The sequence below is a fragment of the Eutrigla gurnardus genome (genome assembly GCF_963514095.1).
Source record: "Eutrigla gurnardus genome assembly, chromosome: 3".
In the NCBI taxonomy this organism is placed as follows: domain Eukaryota; kingdom Metazoa; phylum Chordata; class Actinopteri; order Perciformes; family Triglidae; genus Eutrigla; species Eutrigla gurnardus.
Window position 1 is genome coordinate 18,678,351 of NC_139917.1, and position 21,490 is coordinate 18,699,840.

The 21,490-nt window shown below is 47.1% G+C and overlaps 2 protein-coding genes across 2 annotated transcripts in view; one reads left to right on the top strand and one right to left on the bottom strand.

Moving 5' to 3' along the window:
- The window catches only part of LOC311009623 (B-cell lymphoma/leukemia 11A-like), a 34,504-nt gene extending 24,165 nt beyond the window's left edge, over nt 1-10,339 (top strand). Inside the window, exon 3 of the mRNA XM_084003919.1 lies at nt 4,887-10,339. Coding sequence (XP_083860045.1) covers nt 4,887-6,871 — 1,985 coding nt within the window. The 3' untranslated portion in view covers nt 6,872-10,339. The remainder of the gene's footprint in view (nt 1-4,886) is intronic.
- rps15a (ribosomal protein S15a) overlaps nt 1-21,490 on the bottom strand; it is a 395,439-nt gene that overhangs the window by 24,744 nt on the left and 349,205 nt on the right. The gene's annotated exons all lie outside the window — the stretch shown is intronic.

Sequence of the window (21,490 nt, forward strand, 5' to 3'; positions counted from 1 at the left end):
CACACGGTCATACTCGCTAACAATAAGCATGCATGCCCATTAAAAACTTGCACGCATGCAAAAGCACACGCATATGAAAACCCAGTGCACGCACACACAGACACACAGGGATACACACATGCATTTGTCTATTGTGTACGCCGCATGCATTCATTGGCCCCTGTGTGGGTGCCATCTGTCCATAATGGGTCCTTAGTGGTTGAGAGACGCCTCAGTTCCACTGTTGCTCTTATCAACTTTCAGGAGAAGGAGAGAGGAAAGGTAAGAAGTGTGAACGTCTGATTGGAGACAAAGCCACAGCCAGCAGATTACTTTCTACTGGGCACAGGCCCTCAAAGACCACCATGCATCTTTATCTGGAGATCTGCCACCCCCACCCGCCCAACCTTGCCTGTTCGTGCCAGCGAGGCTTTTCTTGTTCCAGTCTACCTCTCTTAGCTCTCCATTCTTTCCTTTTTCTTACTTACTGCCTTTCTACGTCTCCTTCTTTTTCACCTCTCCCCATGTGCGATGTGCGTGTAGTGGTCCGCGGCCAGCTTCTCCCAGTTGTGTCACGTGTGACACCAACGCCAGCCAGCGTCTCAGGCCCCCTGGTCCACATCAGACTTGTAAAAAAAGGCTGAGATTTAGGCCCGTTCTATTCCCTGGCTGCCTTTCTGTTTAGTAAACCGTATTTCCTGCATCCGGCTTTGTCTCAGGAACAAGTGTTGGTCAAACAAGCCTTTTGTCTGTGGCCAGCGGCTGAGCGCACCACAGCCAGTCTGCCCTGGGACAAAGAAGTGAGTGTGTGTGAACCTTGGTGTGTGTGAGGGACGCAGACAAACAGAAAGAGGTAGAGGAGTACGGGGGAAGGTCAAGGCCAGCCAGCTGTTGTATGAGGCATTTACATAAACAACGATATGGAGACTGATAAAACATATTTGGGTGATGGCATGTACGAGACACCAATTAACGCAATGAAATGAAGCTGCTCTCACACTCCAAAGCCTCTGATGACGAGCGATTTTTAGTTCCACTCAGACCTTCAAGTCAGGTGAAAGTCATGTACAACCAACTGGATTAAGAAAGTGCAGGACACAGAAGAGGAGCTCTAATGGATGCCTCGGAGCCTCCATTGGTTCCTTAACCTGTCCTCTCCCGCTTCCCCCTTCACCCCGGTCCAATCCCTGACTGTGAATACCCTAATGACATAAACAGAGTGGTAATCACATTAACGCCAGTTACGGCTGAGGCACTCTTAAGTGGCACTGTATTGACAACCCTCCGTCTTCCCAAGGCACTCACTCCAACACCTATAAACACTTATGAATATTGGCAAAGACCCGCTATTAGCATAATCACTTTTCAGGTGTTTGTGAGTGCTCCGGAGCTGCCAGGCGACGGGTAGCTTTGGGAAATGGCGGTGACATGCTGTGTCCCCCATGTCTACTGTCTCTGTGCCTTCCCCCTTCCTCCTTTTGGAAGGAGCTCGGGAGCTAATCCTGTTAGCTCGTTCCTCCATTAGCCAAATGACCAATATCAGTGAAAGCTGCGTGGTCACGCCGGGACGGTCTCAGCCCGCTATCGGGCTTGGTCAAGGACAAAATCAAAAAAAATCTAGGTCAGTCCAAAGTCTGCTAGCTTTTTGGATGGATGACAGGAAAGTTTGAGGGAGTAGGGACTGTAGATGGGCGGTGGGTTTGATTGAGAGATGCTAACGTTCTTTTGCTAACGATGTCTTGGTTGTCCTGGCATCTGTTGTGTTGTTGGTGCTGTGTTTTGGTTGGGGGGGCTGAAAGGGGAAGGGGAGTGGCGTGTTTGTGATGGAGTGCGTGTGGGACAAGCTTTTTGCGCCACTAAAGAGCGATCCGCACGACGCCTCAGCCTCCGAGACCGCTTGTGTTTATTGTTGTCTGGTCAGCGCGGCTGTTTGCGACGGCGGCGGTGAATACGGTGCCAGCAGCTCCACGCCACCGTATCTGCTGTTTAAGGCGCCGTCGTTTCCCCCCCACTGCCCTTGTGTCAGTCGGCCTTGTGCTTTTCTGCGGTGAGCCCTGGATCATATTCTCTTCCTGATAGCGGTGCTCTGTGCCCGTTAGACGCCAGCCTCCCCCCTGCTTTGTGTTGCAATGTGCTGAAATGGCTTTGAAGGAGTTGTTAACCCCCCCCCCCCCCCTTCTTTTCCTTTGACTGTTCTATGTCTCTCCTCTGTGTTCTGCCGCTTTACTTCTTTATATTTCTCTTTCTCCCGCTTATCGTTCCTCCACTTTCACTGCTCCTGATCCTCCTGCCCTCGCTCACTTCTCCTATATGCATTCTGTCTTCTCTCTCCCCCCAAAGTCCCCTATTTCAGCCCCCGCCATGAAATGGCAGCTAAGGGGTTGTCAGTATGGTTTCTCCTCTCTGCTGATCCTATTTCAAAGGGACCTGGAGATCCAGCATTAGCCCCAGCTCTCCTGCTCTCCAGCCCTCCACAGACTTAGAGTTAATGGAAGGAGAGAAACAGACGGAGCGAGTGAGAGGGAGCTCTCCTTTATTCCATTAGGAATTTAGGAGGACAGACTCGTTTATAAGATCATCCTTCCTCCCCAGCACAGTTTTCTCTTCTTCTTACTAGCAAAAAAACAAAACCCCTTCAAGGCCATCAAATGCCTTGTCAGGATGTCTTTTCTCCTTTTAAATAACTGTCCTTCCATCCCTTTGAGCGCAGCTACCAAGGACAGTTGTGGGCTTATTTAGATATCCTCTCTGCTGTTGTTGTTGAATTCCGGGCAACGCTTTGGTCTGCCTTGTAGATGCCCATCAACGTGTCCAGTGTTTGGATGGGAATAACAATTATTGTCTCCGCTTGTGGCACGGTTTGTCAAATGTCCGCAGACGGGCTTGTGATTGCATAGCACAAGACATGCTCCTTTTTTGATACATCAGAAAAGGAATCGACTACCGGCTTTGAAGTGCTGCGTTCCGGCTCTCGCGTCCTTCACGAATGTGGTGGGTTGTCATTAGGAATGTCCCCTTCACGCCACACTTCTCCCCCTACTTTGCTCCCTTCTCTCCCCCCGCCGATCCCTCGGCTCTTTCTTTCCTCCGACGAGCGCTGCTGCGTCTCGGAGGAGAAGGCGGCGTTCGAGCCAAACCCCTCCATCTCCCTCTCTCGTCCTTCACAATAACAGAACATTTTCATCTATTTTCCCCCCCTCATGCATATGCACTCTCCGCTCGCACATTAAGACGGGGGACGAGGAAGTGTGTATAGGCTGCAAATCAAAGCAAAGTGAACGGAGGCCAGGTTATTGCAACCATTTTACGAGTGATACGGGGCTTTCTATTTAAAGCCGTAAAAAACACACACATAATCATAGGAAACGTACATATAGCCAAAGCCAATGTAATGGGCACATTTTATTTGTGCTTATGAGTGGGGAGCAAAAAATGTGTATGGGCAAATGGCTTTTTTACGATGGAAAAATTCCATAGTGGGTCAAAGCCCCTTGCAGGTGGCAGCAATTAACTGTAATTTTTGCAGATTGTAATGATCCATAATTTACCAGTATACCCCCCCCCCCTTCCAACTCTATTCAGTCAAGAGAAAAAGGTTTGCGTGGAGGTTTGATTGGATGCACATTTTATGCCGTGCTCTGGTCTTTAAGTGAGATTGTTTGGAGTGGGCCACTGTGGCCGTGGACACACGAGATAGAAAGGAGAACCACAAAAACACCAATCTGTTCAGTCTATTTCTCATCCTCAACATCCCTCTTTTTCCTCCCAGCAGCCGTCTTTTCTTTCTGGCCCTTCTTCACCCCTTTGTCTCTCAGCCACAGCAGGCTTCAAACATGCACGACTGTCCATCCACCATCTTAGGGATCGTTCATAGTCACAATCACTCACACACACACACACACACACACACATATACACGTGTGCCTATCTTTGTCTCTCCCTCCCTCTCCGGCATCGTATGGCCGTGGTTTTGGGTTCGGTGTCTGCAAATGACTTCAGAAAAATGCCCTCCAGTGAAAAAAAAAAGGAGAAAAAAAGAGAAGAAAGGATAAGAAAGCCAAAAGATGAAAGAGGGAGAACATTTGCAAGTGGCGGATGCTTCTTATTTTGCATATCTCTCACTTCTGCTTTCCTCTTCTTCTCCTTTTCTATTCACCTGAGAGGATTTAAATAAATCCATAAAGCATGAAATATCAGAAATAGAAAAGTAATGCATGAAATGCATTTTTATAGGAGCCACCCCACCCACACACAAACAAACACTCAAACACAATTTCTCCCTCCGCTTCCTTTTGCTGCGAATGTGTGTTTTTTTGTGATAAACGCTGGTACAATTTATTAACATGTGACCTCTTATTTGTATTCAACATTAATATGCAGCATCAGATACATGTCCCGCGTTAGCCTTGCTAATTCTGTAAACATCGCATTGGAGGGGCGATGAGTGTGTTTAGCGAGATTAGGCGTGCGTTGTCAGGCAAATCTCTGGTCAGTGTGCGAGTGCTATTGAAAGTCAATTATTGTTTCAAATATTCGTATGCCTTCTCAACTGTGTAAATTCTGCATTTGCTGCCTGAGATGTCTCTCATTATCGTTTGAGTCGTTCTCTTTTTAAGCGTACACCACCTGGAAATGAATGCCGGTTTGAAAAAGAAAATGCATAATATTTAATCTGGCGCATATGTTTAAAATGCATTCATGCGTTGCATTAATATGCCTTTAAAATGCATTTTGCAGTGTGTTAAGTAAAAAGGAAGATTTCATTTAATATAATTGAATATGTTTATGTTTTTTTTTGTGTGACCTCACTTTTCAGTACGGAATCCTTTTGAATGGGTCCACAGTTATGTTCTAATTATTGTTATCATTTTAACGGGTCCATTCTTTGTGTCCCTTGTTTTTGTCAGATAAAGATGAGCCCAGCAGTTACACCTGCACCACCTGTAAGCAGCCCTTCACCAGTGCCTGGTTCCTACTCCAGCATGCCCAGAACACCCACGGCTTCCGCATCTACCTGGAGAGTGAACCCGGCAGCCCCCTCACCCCCCGCGTGGCTGCGGCACCTGGGATGGGGGGTGACTGTGCCTCCTCCCAGCCTCCCCTCCATGCGGTCCACTTGGCCGATGGCAGTCCCTACAGCCTCTTGAGGATGCCGGGCTCTGGATCCGGCCGCGAGTCAGCAACCACACCTCGCGAGGGCCGTTACCCCCGAACCCCACCGCTGTTCAGCCCGCCGCCGCGCCACCACCTCAGTCCCGATGACCTGGCCCTGGCCACCCACCATCCCAGCGCCTTCGACAGGGTGATGAGGCTCAACTCAGTGCCACTAGAAGCCCCTCCGATGGACTTCTCTAGACGTCTACGTGAGCTGGCTGGGAACGCCACCGGCGCCTCCCCACCTCTCTCCCCCAACAGGCCCAGCCCTATGCAACGACTGCTGCAGCCATTCCAGCCAGGTTCGAAGCCTCCCTTTTCAGCCACGCCTCCCCTCTCCACCTCTCAGTCACCTTCTGGCTCACGCTCCACCCCCAACCCCATAACCAACGCGGCCACGCCGGGAACACCTCTCAAGTCAAAGTCTTGTGAGTTCTGCGGGAAGACTTTCAAGTTCCAGAGCAACTTAATCGTTCACCGGCGTAGCCACACGGGGGAAAAGCCATTCAAGTGTCACCTCTGTAACCACGCCTGCACCCAGGCCAGCAAACTGAAACGGCACATGAAGACGCACTGTCAGAACAAGTCGTCGGCGCTCAACGCCAAGTCGGACGACGGCCTCTCGACCGCCAGCTCCCCGGAACCCGGTACCAGCGATCTGATGGGCAGCGCCACGGACGCTCTCAAGTCAGTGGTGGCCAAGTTCAAGAGCGAGAACAACGGTCTGATGCCTGAAAATGGAGAAGAGGAGGAGGGGGAGGAGGAAGAGGAGGAGGAGGAGGAAGAAGAGGAGGAGGAGGAAGAGGAAGAAGAGGAGGAGTTGGAGGAGGAGGAGGAGGAGGAAATTGAGACTAAGCCTGGAGTCGAAGAAGGAGAGGGGAGGAATGACTATCGTTTCAGCCTGCGGCTAGAAGGGGCCCGCCACCACCAGAACAGCGAGGCCCTTCACCCGCACCGCCGGAGCTCGTCCCAGGAGCCTGGTGACGAGGACTCGGCCCTGGAGTCGGACCGGGCGGATGATGGGACCACCACTACCATCAATGGCTTGGGACCTCTCTCCACTGACAGCCTGTCTAGGAAGCTGCTGAGTGGAGGGGTCAGTCCTCGCTCCCTCAGTCCCCTCTCCAAACGCATCAAGGTGGAGAAGGACATCGACCCCCCCATGCCCACCATCCCAAACACGGAGAACGTCTACTCCCAGTGGCTAGCCGGCTACGCTGCCTCACGACAACTCAAGGACCCCTTCATCAGCTTCACAGGTGGGGACTCCAGACAATCGCCCTTCGCCTCCTCATCCGAGCACTCGTCGGAAAACGGCAGCTTGCGCTTCTCCACGCCGCCGGGCGAGCTCGACGGGGAGCGGGCGACGTCGGGACGCAGCGGCACCGGCAGCGGGGCCAGCACTCCCCACGGCGGGAACGGCCGGCCGAGCTCCAAGGACGGCCGCCGCAGTGACACCTGCGAGTACTGCGGCAAGGTGTTCAAGAACTGCAGCAACTTGACAGTGCACCGACGCAGTCACACTGGCGAGCGGCCCTACAAGTGCGAGCTGTGCAGCTACGCGTGCGCCCAGAGCTCAAAGCTCACCCGCCACATGAAGACCCACGGACAGATGGGCAAGGACGTGTACAAATGTGAAATCTGCCACATGCCTTTCAGTGTATACAGCACTCTGGAGAAACACATGAAGAAGTGGCACAGCGACCGCCCTCTGGCTAATGACATTAAGACTGAGTAGGCAAAGAGCAGCATGCTGGCAGCTCTCTCTCTCTCTCAGCTCCCCCCGGCTAAAAAGCGACCCTGGCTAACTAGCCAATAAGTGAGGGGAAAGGACAACAGGGTTAGACACCAGTACACGGTACAGCCCTGTTATCATCCCCGACTGGAAAAAGCTGAATGCATGATCCATCATTGGGGCAATAGTATTGCATCAAACGCAAAACTTTTTGAGCCTTTCTATTGTGCAATAATTTACACGTTTTGTATTTTTTGTAACTGGACAGCATGCTCGGTGTGTTTTGGCTACTTAGAGAGAAAATTTGTCCTCGGCTGGTGGGTTTGGTTGTACATGTGTTGCTGTTGATACTTTTTGATTTCTTCAACGTAAAAAAGAAAAAAGAAAAGAAAAAAAAAAAGTTAGTTATGAGAACCCATGCTGCATACAGTGCATACTGTTTTTACATATCATGTACAGTTTTATGTTCAAACATAGTGGACAGTGTCATATTATCAAAACATCAACACAAGCAGGGTCACACTTAAAAAAACTGATCTTTGTGAAAGATTTTCCATGCAAGATTGAGATGAGATATATATAAATCTATATATAGAGAGAAATTGGACTGCCTATGAAATGCTAGGCACTAGCGCTGTGACATATTTCTTTGACAAACAGTGATGAAATTAACAATATGGTGTGAAATGACAACAAAGAGTGCCTTGGATATTTTACCTGCATTAGTTAATCCTCCTTTTTTGCTATAAGCTCGGAGTTTCAGCTATAGAAGATTACAGGACATTTTTGTGCACATATGGAATAAGCAGGTCCTTGCATCAAGCACCTGCACAACCCTGTCGTTTTGTGACTTAGCAGAGCATAAGGAACCAGCTAAAACAAAAAAGAAAAAAAAAGATGATGTGTACCTCTGGTAAATCATTTATCTGCCTGACTCGTGTATATTGTTATTCTCCAGATTATGATTCTGTTTACTGGCATGTTACATGCTAAAAAGGAGTATGTGTGTAGAGTTTTTGGTTTAGGTGTTTATGTTTTCCGGTACATGTGTACCATACTGAGAGGGTAGTCTGACGAGTTGTTTTTAACCAACGTAAAGCTCTTAATTTTCCAGAGTGTTTATTTTCTTTGAAAATTAAAAGTTTGCAGGGTTTTTTTTGTAAGTAGCACAGAGTTATGTTTCTTCGGTGTCAGGCAGCAGTGTAGCCAGCAGCCACTTGGAGTCCACAGAGTGGGTTTTAGTCGTTCTAAGCCAGACAGATTTTGGGTGAGGGTGGGGGTTTAGGGGGGGGGGGTTGTAGGGTAAGGGTAACGGGGTCGGGAGTGGGTTGACCAGGTGTCTCTACAATTCAAATGTTTATGTCCTTATAGCGCTTATTCTCTTTGACACGTTAGATGTTAGAAACCCTTAAGTAATCTGAAAACTTTTTTTATAAACTCATTGGAAACACAAATCTAAAGTCAAGAATCGGAATTTAGTAGAGAAAAAAAAGAATAATTTCAGCAAATTACCCCTTTCACACACGTTTTTAAGAGTAAAATTTTCAATTTTGTGTTCTTTTCAGTTAACATACTCTAGACCTCATTGTGGTCATTTTTGTTTGATCCATCCCGTCATATCGATGATATAGCACTTGTCACTCTGCCTTGGATTCTGTATCTGTCTCTCTAATCGGAGGTACAGTCGGTTGAGTATAAAACGCGGACCGGATTTCACATCTGGGACTACCTACGTGCACTGTTCAATTTTCCCAGTTTACAGGTGGACGCTCAAGGGAAAACTTGCTCTTATGTTGACAGATTAGAGTGGTGTCATTGCTTTGCATTAAAAAGAAAAGAAAAAAAAAGTCGAACTAGAAACTGTTGTCAGCCATGCCCCCCCCCCAAGAACTAAACATCAGTTTGGCTCTCGTGGTATCAATGCAGGAACCGCCATAGAAATATCCTGCTTCATACCAACTATAGAAATATACAGCTCAGTACAGAAAGAAAAAAAGTCTAGAAATTTGATTTTAAAAGATAAGTAAATTGTGTGCGTTTTTTTTAAGTAACACTTCAATATCTTTAGGGGAGACCCTTATTTAAAATTTTGTTTTCATTTTTTTTATTGTTTATTGTTGCTTCTCTTTTCTGTCTTGGTGACATCCAGGACTTGATCACTATGTAATGAATTGTAATGAACATGTCTCTCATCTTTTTTGCCTTTACTATACACAAGTCTTCAGGTTGAACAAAAATTTGCATTGGGGAGAGATTTATGATATATAAATATATAGAGAGAACTTAAAACACATAGGAAAATGCACACTCATGTAAGTTCCTATGTTCAAAACACATTTATGGTCTACTTTTTTCCTGTATTTAGAATGGTATTTGAAATTAATGTTCACTTAGTGTAGGCACTTATAGTATTTATGTTGGAGCCTGTATTTTTAACTGTTTTGCCTGTACTCTTTAAAGGTTTCAATGTACCCTTTTTTCTGTAGTGAAAAAAAATCCCAACAAGCTGCCACCGTATATTTTCTTAATTTGGCAGGATAATATAGTGTGAATAATTTGTATGCTTGAAAATAAGTATGTTTTTGAAAAATAAAATATTGTGGAGTTCCCCAAGGGTGAGAGGTCATATAATGGCCTTTTCAGGCAGTCCCGCTGGAGTGACCACAATGAGGTAAAAACAGGTGGTTGTACATATCTTTTTAGTTTGTTTTATATATTTTTCTCTCCTGCCATTTTATATGCAGTAATACAAGCTATTGTTGGGTTTTCTCGGTAGCCAACTTTTTACTGTCCTTGAACATGTACCACCTGATAACATTCCAGCCGTTTTTGAAAAAGACCTTTTGTCATATGCAATCAATCCAACATCAATCTGAAAAGCATTTTTTGTTTTATTGCTACAGTTTTCTTTTTGTCATTTTGAATTTTGTTGTCTTTCATTGCCAAAAGAACCATGGTGCTTTATAATTTAAATATGGTACATCTCATATGCAAGGCATATTCTAAATAAATCATAGAAAGAAAGAAAAAAAGTTTGGTACATGTTATCATTGCTGATGGTATTGAGGTACATTTGAGTTTCCAGCCTGATTTCATCCCGTGTTCTGTATTTACTCTCAAGCTGTTTTTTTTTTTCTGAACTGAACTTGAAGTTGACCTACGGCATTGGTCGACATTATTTATTATGACTATACACACACACACGCTCTGTTTAGAACAGAGTCACTGCAAAACAAATCAGTTCGTTTTTTCTCCCTCCTGATGAATTTGCGATGGCTTAACTGCTCTGTTTGGTGACCAAAGGTCATTGACCAACATTCATGAGTTCTCGCTCGACTTACAGGTTTTTGTTGTTGTTATTGTTTTCAGTTATGGAGATGCCACTCGATTTTCCGCTGTTGTCTGCATTATTCTCTTCACTCAGCCATTTTGTCTTGAAAAAAATAAAAAGGTATTACATACATATCTGAATATGGTGATTTTTCTTTTTTTTATTTGGGTCTGCAAACTCACTTTCTAACTGAACACTATACAGAGCTACAAGAATATGTAGACAATTTAATATATGTGACACTTAAGTGCATGTGTGTTTGGATGTATTGCACCCAGGTGTGTTTGCATGGCTCAGCTTGATTCACCAGTCATAGGGGGTAGAAGTTCAACCGGCATATCTCTGGTCTGTGGCCTTGTCAGGTCAGACGAAGCGTCTGTTGTGTCTCCAGAAAACCCTCCCACCCCCTCCCCCCCATCTCTTTTTCCCCTACCACACCACTCCTTTTTTCTCCTTCGTGTTTTTTTTTTTTTTTTTGCACGTATCAAACTTTATATGTCTTCCTACGTCCCATCTCCCCCTTTTCTTCCGACCGCTCCCTTCCCCGTTTCCTCCTCTCCCTCGCCGAAGCACTGGAGGGCAACGTGACAGACTAATCGCTCTCCTTGTCCGAGCCCGGCGCTGTTTGCCTAGCAGGGCCAGATTAAAGTTCACCGATAGAGAGAGGTTCCTGCTCGGGCCAGGTGTTGACAGTTAAGATAAAGCAGAGTCGCAAGTAAGTGGGGGGATGGGGAGGTGGCGGGTGGGAGTTGTGAGCAAGGAATTGTCAGCCTGTGTGTGTTCTTGCACATATACACATTTATAATGTTCAGGAGGGTGGTTACCCCACCCCCACCCCCACTCCCCTCTTGTCTCCGATCTCCCAAGTTCAATGTCAAGAGAGCAACAATGCTCTGGCCCACAAATCCCAGCCACCAAACAACCCATGCATAGCAGACATACTTTTCCCATAGCAGACTCCTGGACCTTGCCTACCAGACCCAGACCCCCCCCCCCCCCCCCTCGTCCTGGTGTAGACATATGTCCTTAACTCGTAAAGGCAACAATCACAGTTCTTTGACTGAAGGGAGGCTTTTCCAAAACGTTGTCTTGCAGGGACTATCTATTCTTCAGCAAACTTGTTTTCCATTCGTGATACAAGATGTTTTAGAAAATTGAAAAGTGTTTTATTTTCCCCGTCCCTCTCATTTCTGGCTAGTCTTAGGAGGAACACTGGCTCTGCTGTTGAAGCGCAGGATTTATTAGTTCATTATGCTAATCAAAACTAGTTCACAAACACTCTTGAAAAGATTGTTTTCAAGCTTGCCCCCCCCCCCCCCCCCCCCCCCCACACACACACACACACTCCCCCATCCTCTTTTGCTCTTCTTCCCCTACTTCACCTCTCTCTGTCCTGACTTGTCTGTGTGTTTAAAGCACAGGAGGCCTCCCAGGCATAGCTGGGGAAATCCTGTCCAGGAAAGAGTCAGCGCATTGAATCGACTTTCTAATCCTCCTAATATGCCACTTCTCCCCGTCTGCTGCTCTCCCTCTCTGATTCCTCTGCTTTCCTCCGTCTCTCTGTCGCTCCTGTCTCCTCCTCGCATCGACCATCAGCCTATCATCCCTCCTCGTCTCTCCGCGGCCTCCTTCCTTTTCTTTCTTCGTTCCCTATATCATACGCACTCTGCCAGGCTCCATCTCTTTGTCCACTCCTCTTCCTCACGTTCTTGCCTCTGTTTCAGGCTAATTTCTTTTTCTCGGGGCCCTGAGCCCGTCTCACGAGTGTCAGCGAGTAGAGGAGGGCTGAAGAGCAGAGATGGAGAGGCAGACTGCAGCTGTGCTGTGCTGCAGTGAAGAGGGGGCCTTGTCCGGGGCCCCTTGGAACAATATAAAAGCACTAATCACCCAGGACAGCTGACACCCAGTGCCTCACACATATACACACACTACGCTCCACACACACACACACACACACACACACACACGCACAAAGATCTGAGGATTGCCAGTATAGGGTGGAAAGAGAGGAGCTCTGCCCAGACAAGACTTGCAGGTCTGGCTCGGCTAGAAAACAAAGTCTGTGTTTTGTCTATGGACAGCAACGCTTGGGGGCTGACAGTGCTCTCTCACAAACATGCGTATACGCCCATAGAGTGTGTGTGCCTCTGCACGCACACACTCATACCTACTGTACAACAGACACGCATGCATGCACGCACACGAAGAACACAAGAGGCAGTTAAGTTCACAGGAGTGCACGGGCGAACTTCCCCTCATGCACTTTTGTACACAGAGTCAGAATCAAACACACATGCAGATGTTGGAACGCAAACCACATAATGGATCGGGTGCACACACACACACACACACACACACACACACACGTGCGTACACAAAAGTGTCTTCGGGAATGTGACCTTTTCCCAAAAGCCTCCCTTTCCTGCCCAGGCTCCCCTCCCCCTCTGGCTGTGTGAAGACTGAAGGGGTCAAGGGTCAGGTTTTGGGGGGCTGGAGATTAGGTTTCACATGACTGAGCACCTTTGTTGGGGCAGGCCGGCAGAAAGGAAACGTCCAGGAGGGTAGCTGTGTCTGTCTGAGGAAAGAGAGAGAGAAAGAGTGGGGGGAAGGGAGACAGGAGGGACGGGGAGATGGATGGCGGGACGAGGTTTAAGTTGAAGTTTTGTCCGGGCTGAAGTTGAAGGGCAACAGCGAGGAGGAAGTGTTCTAAGAAACGGGGGACCAGAGTGAGAAAATTTCGAGGAACATAAAAGAGAAAACCAGAATAACCTCACCCGCATTCCTCACCCTACAGCTCGGCTTGGCTTTCTCCTTACACCTCTCCCTCTCTTAACTCTTCTCCTTCCCTTTCTTTCTCTGGCCATGTGGCTTCTGTGTCAGGCTGTGGCCAGCCAGTGTCCTCGCTGCCTGCTGGCTGTGCCGATCTCCCCCATGACCACACAGCGAGAAGAAAGCCCCAGCCAAAATAGTAAACTGGATCACGGCAGAATCCCCCTTCCTCCTCCTCCTCCTCCTCCTCCTCCTCCTCTGCCTTCACAACATCTGAGTCGTAGTCTGCCCGCTAGACAATATGTGCTGTAACTGGCAGTGAAAATCTTGGCAGAGACCCGGATTACCTCGCTTGTGAAGTATTGCTTTAAATGTCCGTGGATGTGATCCCCCCCCCCCCCCCCCCCCCTTTTTCCTACTTCTCAGACCTAGAGAGAAGGATTTTAACGACGTGCAACAGTTTCAACTAAATGAGTCACAGAGGTGGGACTGGTACTGCTGATGGCTTCCAGATAAGGTGAAAACTTTGACCCTAGAGTGAAAAAGAAGGATAGGGGCCGACGGGTGAGGGGGAAGGAATGTCCTGAATACCGACCATAATTGAGTGGACTCTTTTTGGCTTTGTGGTGCGCAATCAGATATGAGCCTTAAGGTATTGCCTTTATTACTGAACTTTGGGACGTTTGACATTCATAAAAAAAACCTCAATTTTCATTTTGTGTGTGTGTGTGTGTGTGTGTGTGTGCACTGACACAAAAGGACCAGTCTTGTGCAGGTCAGCACTATGTCAGTGAACGCTGCGCTGTTACGTTATCAGTTTGTGGTTGGTCCGCCACTGAAGGGGTTTCCTTTGGCACACTGCAGGGGAGGCTCATTCCCGAGCGTGGTGGTTGGAGGAGGGGGGAGGGTCAGAGGGTGAGGGAGGTGGGGCAGGAAGGGGACAGTAGATTCAGAGACCGACCGATCTGACCTTGAACCCGAGCTACACGAGTGGCACCATGTTCTAACCTTTAAAGCCGTGGTGTGCAGCCACTACTGCCAAAAGCTGTATGTTTATGTGTGTGTGTGTGTGTGTGTGTGTGTGTGTGTGTGTGTGTGTGTGTGTGTGTGTGTGTGTGTGTGTGTGTGCGTGTCATGCTTTATTACATGTGGACTTGTTGCGACATGGGCGTGTGCGCTCACATGCATGTGTCTGCATACAACAGGGTTGGTGTGTGCTTATGGTCATATCTTTGCATTGTGTGTGTTCTCCAGGTGCAACGCCGCTGGCAGGATATATATGACCAGTTAAACAGGGTCATATTATCAGTGCCCTCTGACTTGTGTGTGCTTTGCAGTGCACCTGTATGTGTGTGTGTGTGTGTGTGTGTGTGTGTGCAAGCAGCATGCTGTGTGTGCAGTGGGAGACAGTAGGGCGCCTGTTTACAGTCCTGTGAATAAAGAGGCAAAGTTCATCCTCCGGCCTCTTTATGCCACCGTATTTCAGTGTCAGTTAAGGCTGGACACGACAGCAACTCAGCAGATACATCATTTATAGCAGGTAAACCACGTCAACCATGACAGCCGGGTTTTTTTTTCAGAATGATCGAGTTTGACTCATGTTGAACTGAAGTATATAGGAATTGTCGTTTTCTGTAGATTGCTCCATTTTTACCCAGTACTGCAGGACACCAAGGTCAAGGCACCTGCAGGATACAGAAGGCTGATTCTTATAGTTTTAAAATCTTGAGAGGATCAATAACTCTGTTATATCTCTCTGGTAAATAGAAGTCTTTAGCCAGAAGCCACTTAGCTTACCTGACAGGGAAGACATGAAAAAAGAAATGCAAGAAATAGTCCCACACTGCAGTTTTCCTACAGATTAAACAAACCAGATATGATGTGTTAACTAGGGAGGTTTAGAGGTGCTGGTATGTGGATTTTATTATCTATGAACAGAGCCAGGGTAGCAGTTACACCCGATATGTTTATTAAGCTAAGCTAACCGACTGTTGGCCATATAGCTTCATATTTCCCGACAGACATGAGAGTAGTATCGATCTTCTCATCCAAATCTTGGCAAGAAAGCATACAAGGTAAGTGTAACTTTTCCTTTAAATTTAGACTGTTTTAATCCAATATAATGAAATGAGATTCAGTACTCCATCAGAAATGCATCCCTGGCTATGAGGATATAGCCTTTCTTAGGGAGCTAGAATGATAGAACTTAGAATTGCACGATTTAACAAATAAAGAAATGTTATGTATTTGCTACATTCTGTCTCTGTCTCCAACCTTTGCAGATATCGTAGAAAGTGAGCATCTTAAAGACATTGGCATTGAATCTTCCCATATTGGTTTCTTGTGTGAACCTCAGCGACTAAAGCCCTCGTTGTGTAGCTGTTTTGTGTTAACATATGTTTATTTTCCCCGTCCTTCCTTATCTATATTTACCACATATATCCTCATGCGTGTGTCCCTCTATGTCTTTGTGTGTGTTTAAGGTGCATGGTGAGTACTGACCACCCCTGTGGGGGCCAGCAGAGCTCCCTGAGCCGCTCCAGCTGCTGCAGGGGTGACAGAGTCCAAGACTGGCCGAGGCTGAGGGGTGAGAGGGCGCTGCAAGTTTCTGGAAGTTTCTGAGAATTGCCGCGCCACTCCTGGTCCTCTCCTGGTTAATTCCTGAGGCCCAGGGGTCAAAGAGAGCAGGATGAGGGGGGAGGGAAGGGGGGGCTGCAGGGCCACGGTCACATGCTCGACCTGCCAGAGCGACCTTATTACACCCTGCACATACTTCCTTCTGCCTGCAGTATAACAGCGTTTGTGTATGGGCTTGTCCGTTTTGGAAGTAGTCAGGATCTAAGAGTGTGTTTGTTGCAGAGAGAGAGAGAGAGAGAGAGAGAGAGAGAGAGAGAGAGAGAGAGAGAGAGAGAGAGAGAGCTTGTGTCACACCCAAGTTTGATATTTTACAGCATCTCTCTGTTCTCTTTCATTTCTTTTCTATATATACGATTGCAGGAACACACTTAAAACTGTTTCATCCACACCTTTTTTTTTGTTTTCTTTCCCTCTTCAAGTATTCCGTCCAGTTAACACTTCACAGACAAATATGAAGAGGTTTTGCCCACATATCGCCATCTTGCAAAATGGAGTTCGCAGTTGTTACAAACTACTCCAGGGAATCGCAAGACGACTCTCTTGGACCAGGCAGCCTCTAATATTCTGGTCTTTATGGGGCCAACCGGTGGTCTTTAGTGAGGACACATTCATTGTGGGCCTCCTGTCCTACAAAGCGCTTGTCAGTCATTGTGCTGAACTTGTGTTGTTTCTATGCAGCGCTCGGCAGCACAGCTGTCGTCGAAAGACCCAAGGCTACTCTACCCTCGGCTGAAAGAAACAAACAAACAAAGCTGTAAAACAAGAAAATGAAAGACAAAAAAAGGGTCACAAATAATGCGCGTACAAAAACCATCTTGTCGAATTGCACCTTGGGAGTCTGTCTTCAGGAAGACTGAGGGGTAAGAAGACTCTGAGCGGACCTGGGGCACAATGGGACTTGGCCCCTCCTGTGTTACTGTTAGCCGGGCCCTTTGGATGAACTTGTCTCCTTTCAGTAGCCGCTCTTATGCCCAGGTGTGTCCTTGTGTGTGTGTGTGCGCGCGCGGGTGTGTGTATCCACAGTACTGACATGTCTTTGGCCCCAAGTGCTCCATTGAAAATAAGACGGAGAGCGGAGCGAATGAAAAGAGATAAAGTGCAAAACAAGGATGAGAGGAGGAATAAAAGAAGAGTGGCTTCCTTGCTTTTCAGGGCAAGGACAATGTTCAGGCCTTTCTCCCACGCTCTGTACAACACTCTCTCTGCCCCCTTGGTCTACTGAGTGTCCAGGACCAGCAGTTAATATTTTAATTTATTGAAAGGCATTCAGTAACTTCATGTTCGGTGAGCCACTTCATCGTAAAAATTTGAATTAAAACAAATGCCAAACGACAAACTTTGTATCATTGAAACATTTCTGACAAAGGCTGACAAAGTAAAACAATAATTAATTATGCAATTTTGAATTAAATCCACATTCTTTCTTGCTAAATTCATAATAGTTGCCCTCATATCACCTTAACCCACGTGCTATTCATTTGGCACTAAATGATTATAAAGAAAATTCTCAATATTCAGATATAATACTCTGTCCATGCTTTCCCAATATTGCAATCATCACGTAGATCTCTTGGGTCGGGTAGCTAGCCAGCCGACCAAGCAGCCATCCAGACAGGCTAGTGAATGGCTCGATGCCAAGGCCAATTGAGAGGTGCTGCTGCGGTGGAGAGCCAGAGGGGAGATGGTCATCCATTATTCATCACTAAGCCAAATAATCCCCAACAGAATTGGTCTGGTCTTGTCTGGCCCAACGGTTGGGGAATGGATGGGATGGTCCGGGGGGCAAGAGGGGAGGGTTTCTGGGGCTGGGGGATGGCAGGTTTGAGGGTTTTTTTCGGGGGAGGTTTAGTAGAAAGGGGGTAGTGAGCTCTCTGTAAAGGGTGGGAGTGGGGTTCTTTGAGGATTAGATGCAAATATGTCTTTGATAGCTTTCACAGTCTGGGAGTCCCATTCTGTTTATGGATATTCATATTAAGTCTAATCTTTGGAAACAATCCCTGGCATGGAGGAGTGCGAGGGTGCTGGGACGGAGCACAGAAGCAGCAGGGGGTTCTGGGGGATGGAATGGACCTGAATGAGGTCTCCCGTGACCCAGATCAGGGGCAGGACCAGCAGAAACACTTATAGTGTGTGTGTGTGAACCACCTAGTGGACCAAGGACCAGGTGAACGGTGATATATTAACACACTTACACACACATACAAACCCAACAAAGCGACTGCACTTCATCAGTGTCAGTGACAAAAAAGAAGGCATTCAGACACAACATAGCCTTCACCTTCTGTCACGCTCTCGTTTTCTCTCTTGGTGATTTATCTGTTTATCTGAGTCATGTTCACACTACATTTACATTTACAACTTTGTTTGCTGTTTTGTAATCATCTTGAAATAATTTCCCCCCACAGATCTAGATATTTACTATGCTAGATATCTGGAATCATCACTGAACTATCTGAAAAAACAGCGCTTGAGGGTCAAGGTGCCCGAGTCAACGCGGATTCTCTTCTAAACTTGAGCTTTTGTCAGGAAGCTGTGTGTAGTGTGAACTAGGCATTGACAGGTGACGGATACACGCTCGATTCAAGGAAACACTGTCAGCAGTAGAGATACTGAAATGCCTTCTATCATAAGATGTGGTATTGGTAGCATAGGCGCTAATGTTTCACCTGTTTCTCTCTGTTCAACATCTTCTGGGCAAGTCTGACTGTCTGATGGATGTTATGAATCAAAGTAAATTCCTACATTTTTAGCCAAACATCTATTCTTTCATTCTATGTGCCGAACAGCACAACAGATATAATGTGAAGTTAACTTCTGCTCCTCATGTATCATCATAGATCGATGCATCTTAATCTGACATCTTGCTCATTACTGTAATTCATCATTAGTTTGAAGTTGCTTTTCGAAAAATGCAATTCAAATATTTTGCACCAAATAGGATCAGTTAGGTGTTTGCTCGCACGGGGAAATCATGTGACGCTTTGATAGAAGACACACAAACTAGAAGTGAGTAAGTCGCCTGTGAGTCTTTTGACCAACACTTTGGTTTGTTTTGGTCGGAGCGATGCAGAAATAATGAGACGAAGCAAAAGGCAAAGCATTCTCACTTCCCTTGGGTTCTCTCTGCTTATACTTTAACTTCAAAACAATGTGTTATCAAGCAATAAAATGAAAGCAAATGTCACTGAACAGGAGAGAAAAAATATTGAAAAAATTGAATGAATTATGGATACATGAAAACTGTCAGTGTTGCCATAACACGGGGCTCCAAACTGCGCTGCATGCACTCATCACTCTTGCAGTAAACTTTGTGGACCAGTTGAGTACAACAGGTTCTGGAGTTACCAGAAACAGGAGCTGGACAACTCATCCACAGCCATGCAGTGGACCAGACATGGAAGTCCTCCTCCTCGCAGCAGGTCAGAGAGCAGAGGGTGAGGTGAGGGAGTAAAAGGGAAGAGGGGAGGTTTTCATTTTCCTCCCCCACCCCAGCTGGGCCTGCGGTCTCTCTGGTCTTCACAACCTTCCCTCCCCCATCTTGCCCTCTCTCCTTTCCTGTCTTGGTTGGGCTGTATAGGGCTCCAGGTCGGGAGGTTCATGAAGGAGGGTTTCTCTCTTTATCGTAGTGTGTGTGTGTGTGTGTGTGTGTGCATGGAGCAGTGTCAGGGAAGAGGAAGAGAGCCAGACAGCAGATCATCTCACTTCACACCCAAACATGAAGACACACACACACACACACACACACACACACTCAGTTGTTAGTGTGTGTGTGCATATGAGTCCACTCAGCAATATATTACTGAGAGAACAGTTAAATACATCATCACATGTACCAGCATTGCTGTGTAAGTTATGCAAATGTGTAAGTTAAACACCATTGGTCACATGACCCGGGGTATGACATCACTGCATTGTTGCCACCGCCGCAATTGCCAATTGCGCATTTCTGTTTGCTGTCCAGTGTAGCTATTTACATCGTGAGGAGACAAAACACAATGGACTATGTTTTCCATTTGAATGTGTTCACTCTCTTCTTTCACTGAGGTCGGGGTTTGGGGAGGGGAGGAGGGTAATCGGGGGGTGCACTGTCTGGGGGGGGGGGTGGCGCTGACCAGTGCACATAAATTTCTCTCAGGCTCTCACATCACACACAAACACACTTTGCTGTGTGTATTTTATCAGCAAGTGTGTACAGTAATGGTGAATTATGGCAAATTCACATGAAAATGAATGGACTGGGCTGTGTCTGCGTGTGTGTGTGTGCATGTGTGTGTGTGTGCATGTGTGTGTGTGTGGAATGGAGGGGTTTGGGGATGCTGGGACCCCCTTTCCCAGACATGCACTGACCTTTCCAACCAGACAGGGATAAAGGGACAAGGAGGGAGGGCTGGGGGCACGAGGGCACTGGAGTGTGTATGTGTGTGTGTGTGTGCTTATTTGTGTGTGGTGACTGTGTCCATGTGTGTGTGTGTGTGTGTGTGTGTGTGTGTGTGTGTGTTAGTTGATATCGTGGACCTCTGAACCAGCCAGTTCTCCCTGTCCTGCTGAGTTTGGCCTGGTGCGACCAACCCCCACCCGCAAACACGCACCAGCCCTACGAACCTCCCCCCCTCCTCTCTCCCTTTCTCCTCATCCCTCTCTCCTCTCGTCTTTTGTTGGACCAAGTCATTGTGCTATCCCCGCAGCGCTCTGTATGCAAAAAAGGTGGCGCTCCGAGGGCTCGCAAGCTCCGGACCCTTGCAAATCAATTTGTCTGTGGAAGGGAGGGGGGGGATTGTGGAGCACCGATGACGAGTCGGTGTAAATCCTGAGGTATGCAACTCCCCCTGACGACAACAATATCATAGTTTCTTCTCCTTTGCATTGTTTGTTTCAAATGAGGAGGCTTTCAATAAGGCCAATTACTCCTGAGAGATGTGATTTTATGTTGTCTAAGACATTTTTCGATGGAAGATTTTTTTGTAAATATTGTTTGAGAAGAATTGTTCGCATCAGATTTGTTTCCTGCCTCTTTTTTAGACTCAAGATATAAGGGGAAAAATTGACGTGTTTTTTTTCTTTTTAGGTTTTTATGATTTGGATGTTCATTTACTGACATATCTTATTTTACTGCTGTCAGTCAGGAAGAAAAAAGAGAGGTGAATCCAGACTGACCCCGCCGCTCCGAGGAGGATCAGACATTGATTGTGGTTGTCCCTCTCTCCCTCTCTCCCCCTGGATGCAGACAGGACTCCCCAAAGCACACAGGCTTGAGAGGGTCTTTGCTTGACTGGAACAACGATGATCAATACCTGTCACTTCTGTCTGGTCTGGCCAGAGCCATGCTCCCCTGCCCCCAACACACAGTGCGAGAGCTTGATGACATGCACACACACACACACACACACACACACACACACACACACACACACACACACACACACACACACACACACACACACACACACACACACACACACACACACACACACACACACGTATACACAGACAAGCACAGATATGCTCATGTGTATATGCACACATGCTAATAGTTGAATATAAATAGGTGTCTCACACGCATGTACACGCAAAGCATCTTCTCAGATGGATGAGCGCACACAGACAGACAGATAGACACACACATACACACAAACACCTACACACAGGCTGCGACAGCGAGGTCAGACAGGGCATTCAGACCCAGACACCAGTCTCTTCTCTGGGGTCAGACCACAAGGCCAAGTTCTACTCTCTAACCCCAGTCACACACACACACACACACACACACACACACACACACACACACACACACACACACACACACAAACCCACTGACCAGCTAGGGTCAGAAGGGCGGGTGGGGGTGGGGGGTCGGGGGCTATTGTTCAAGAGAAAAGGAATGGATT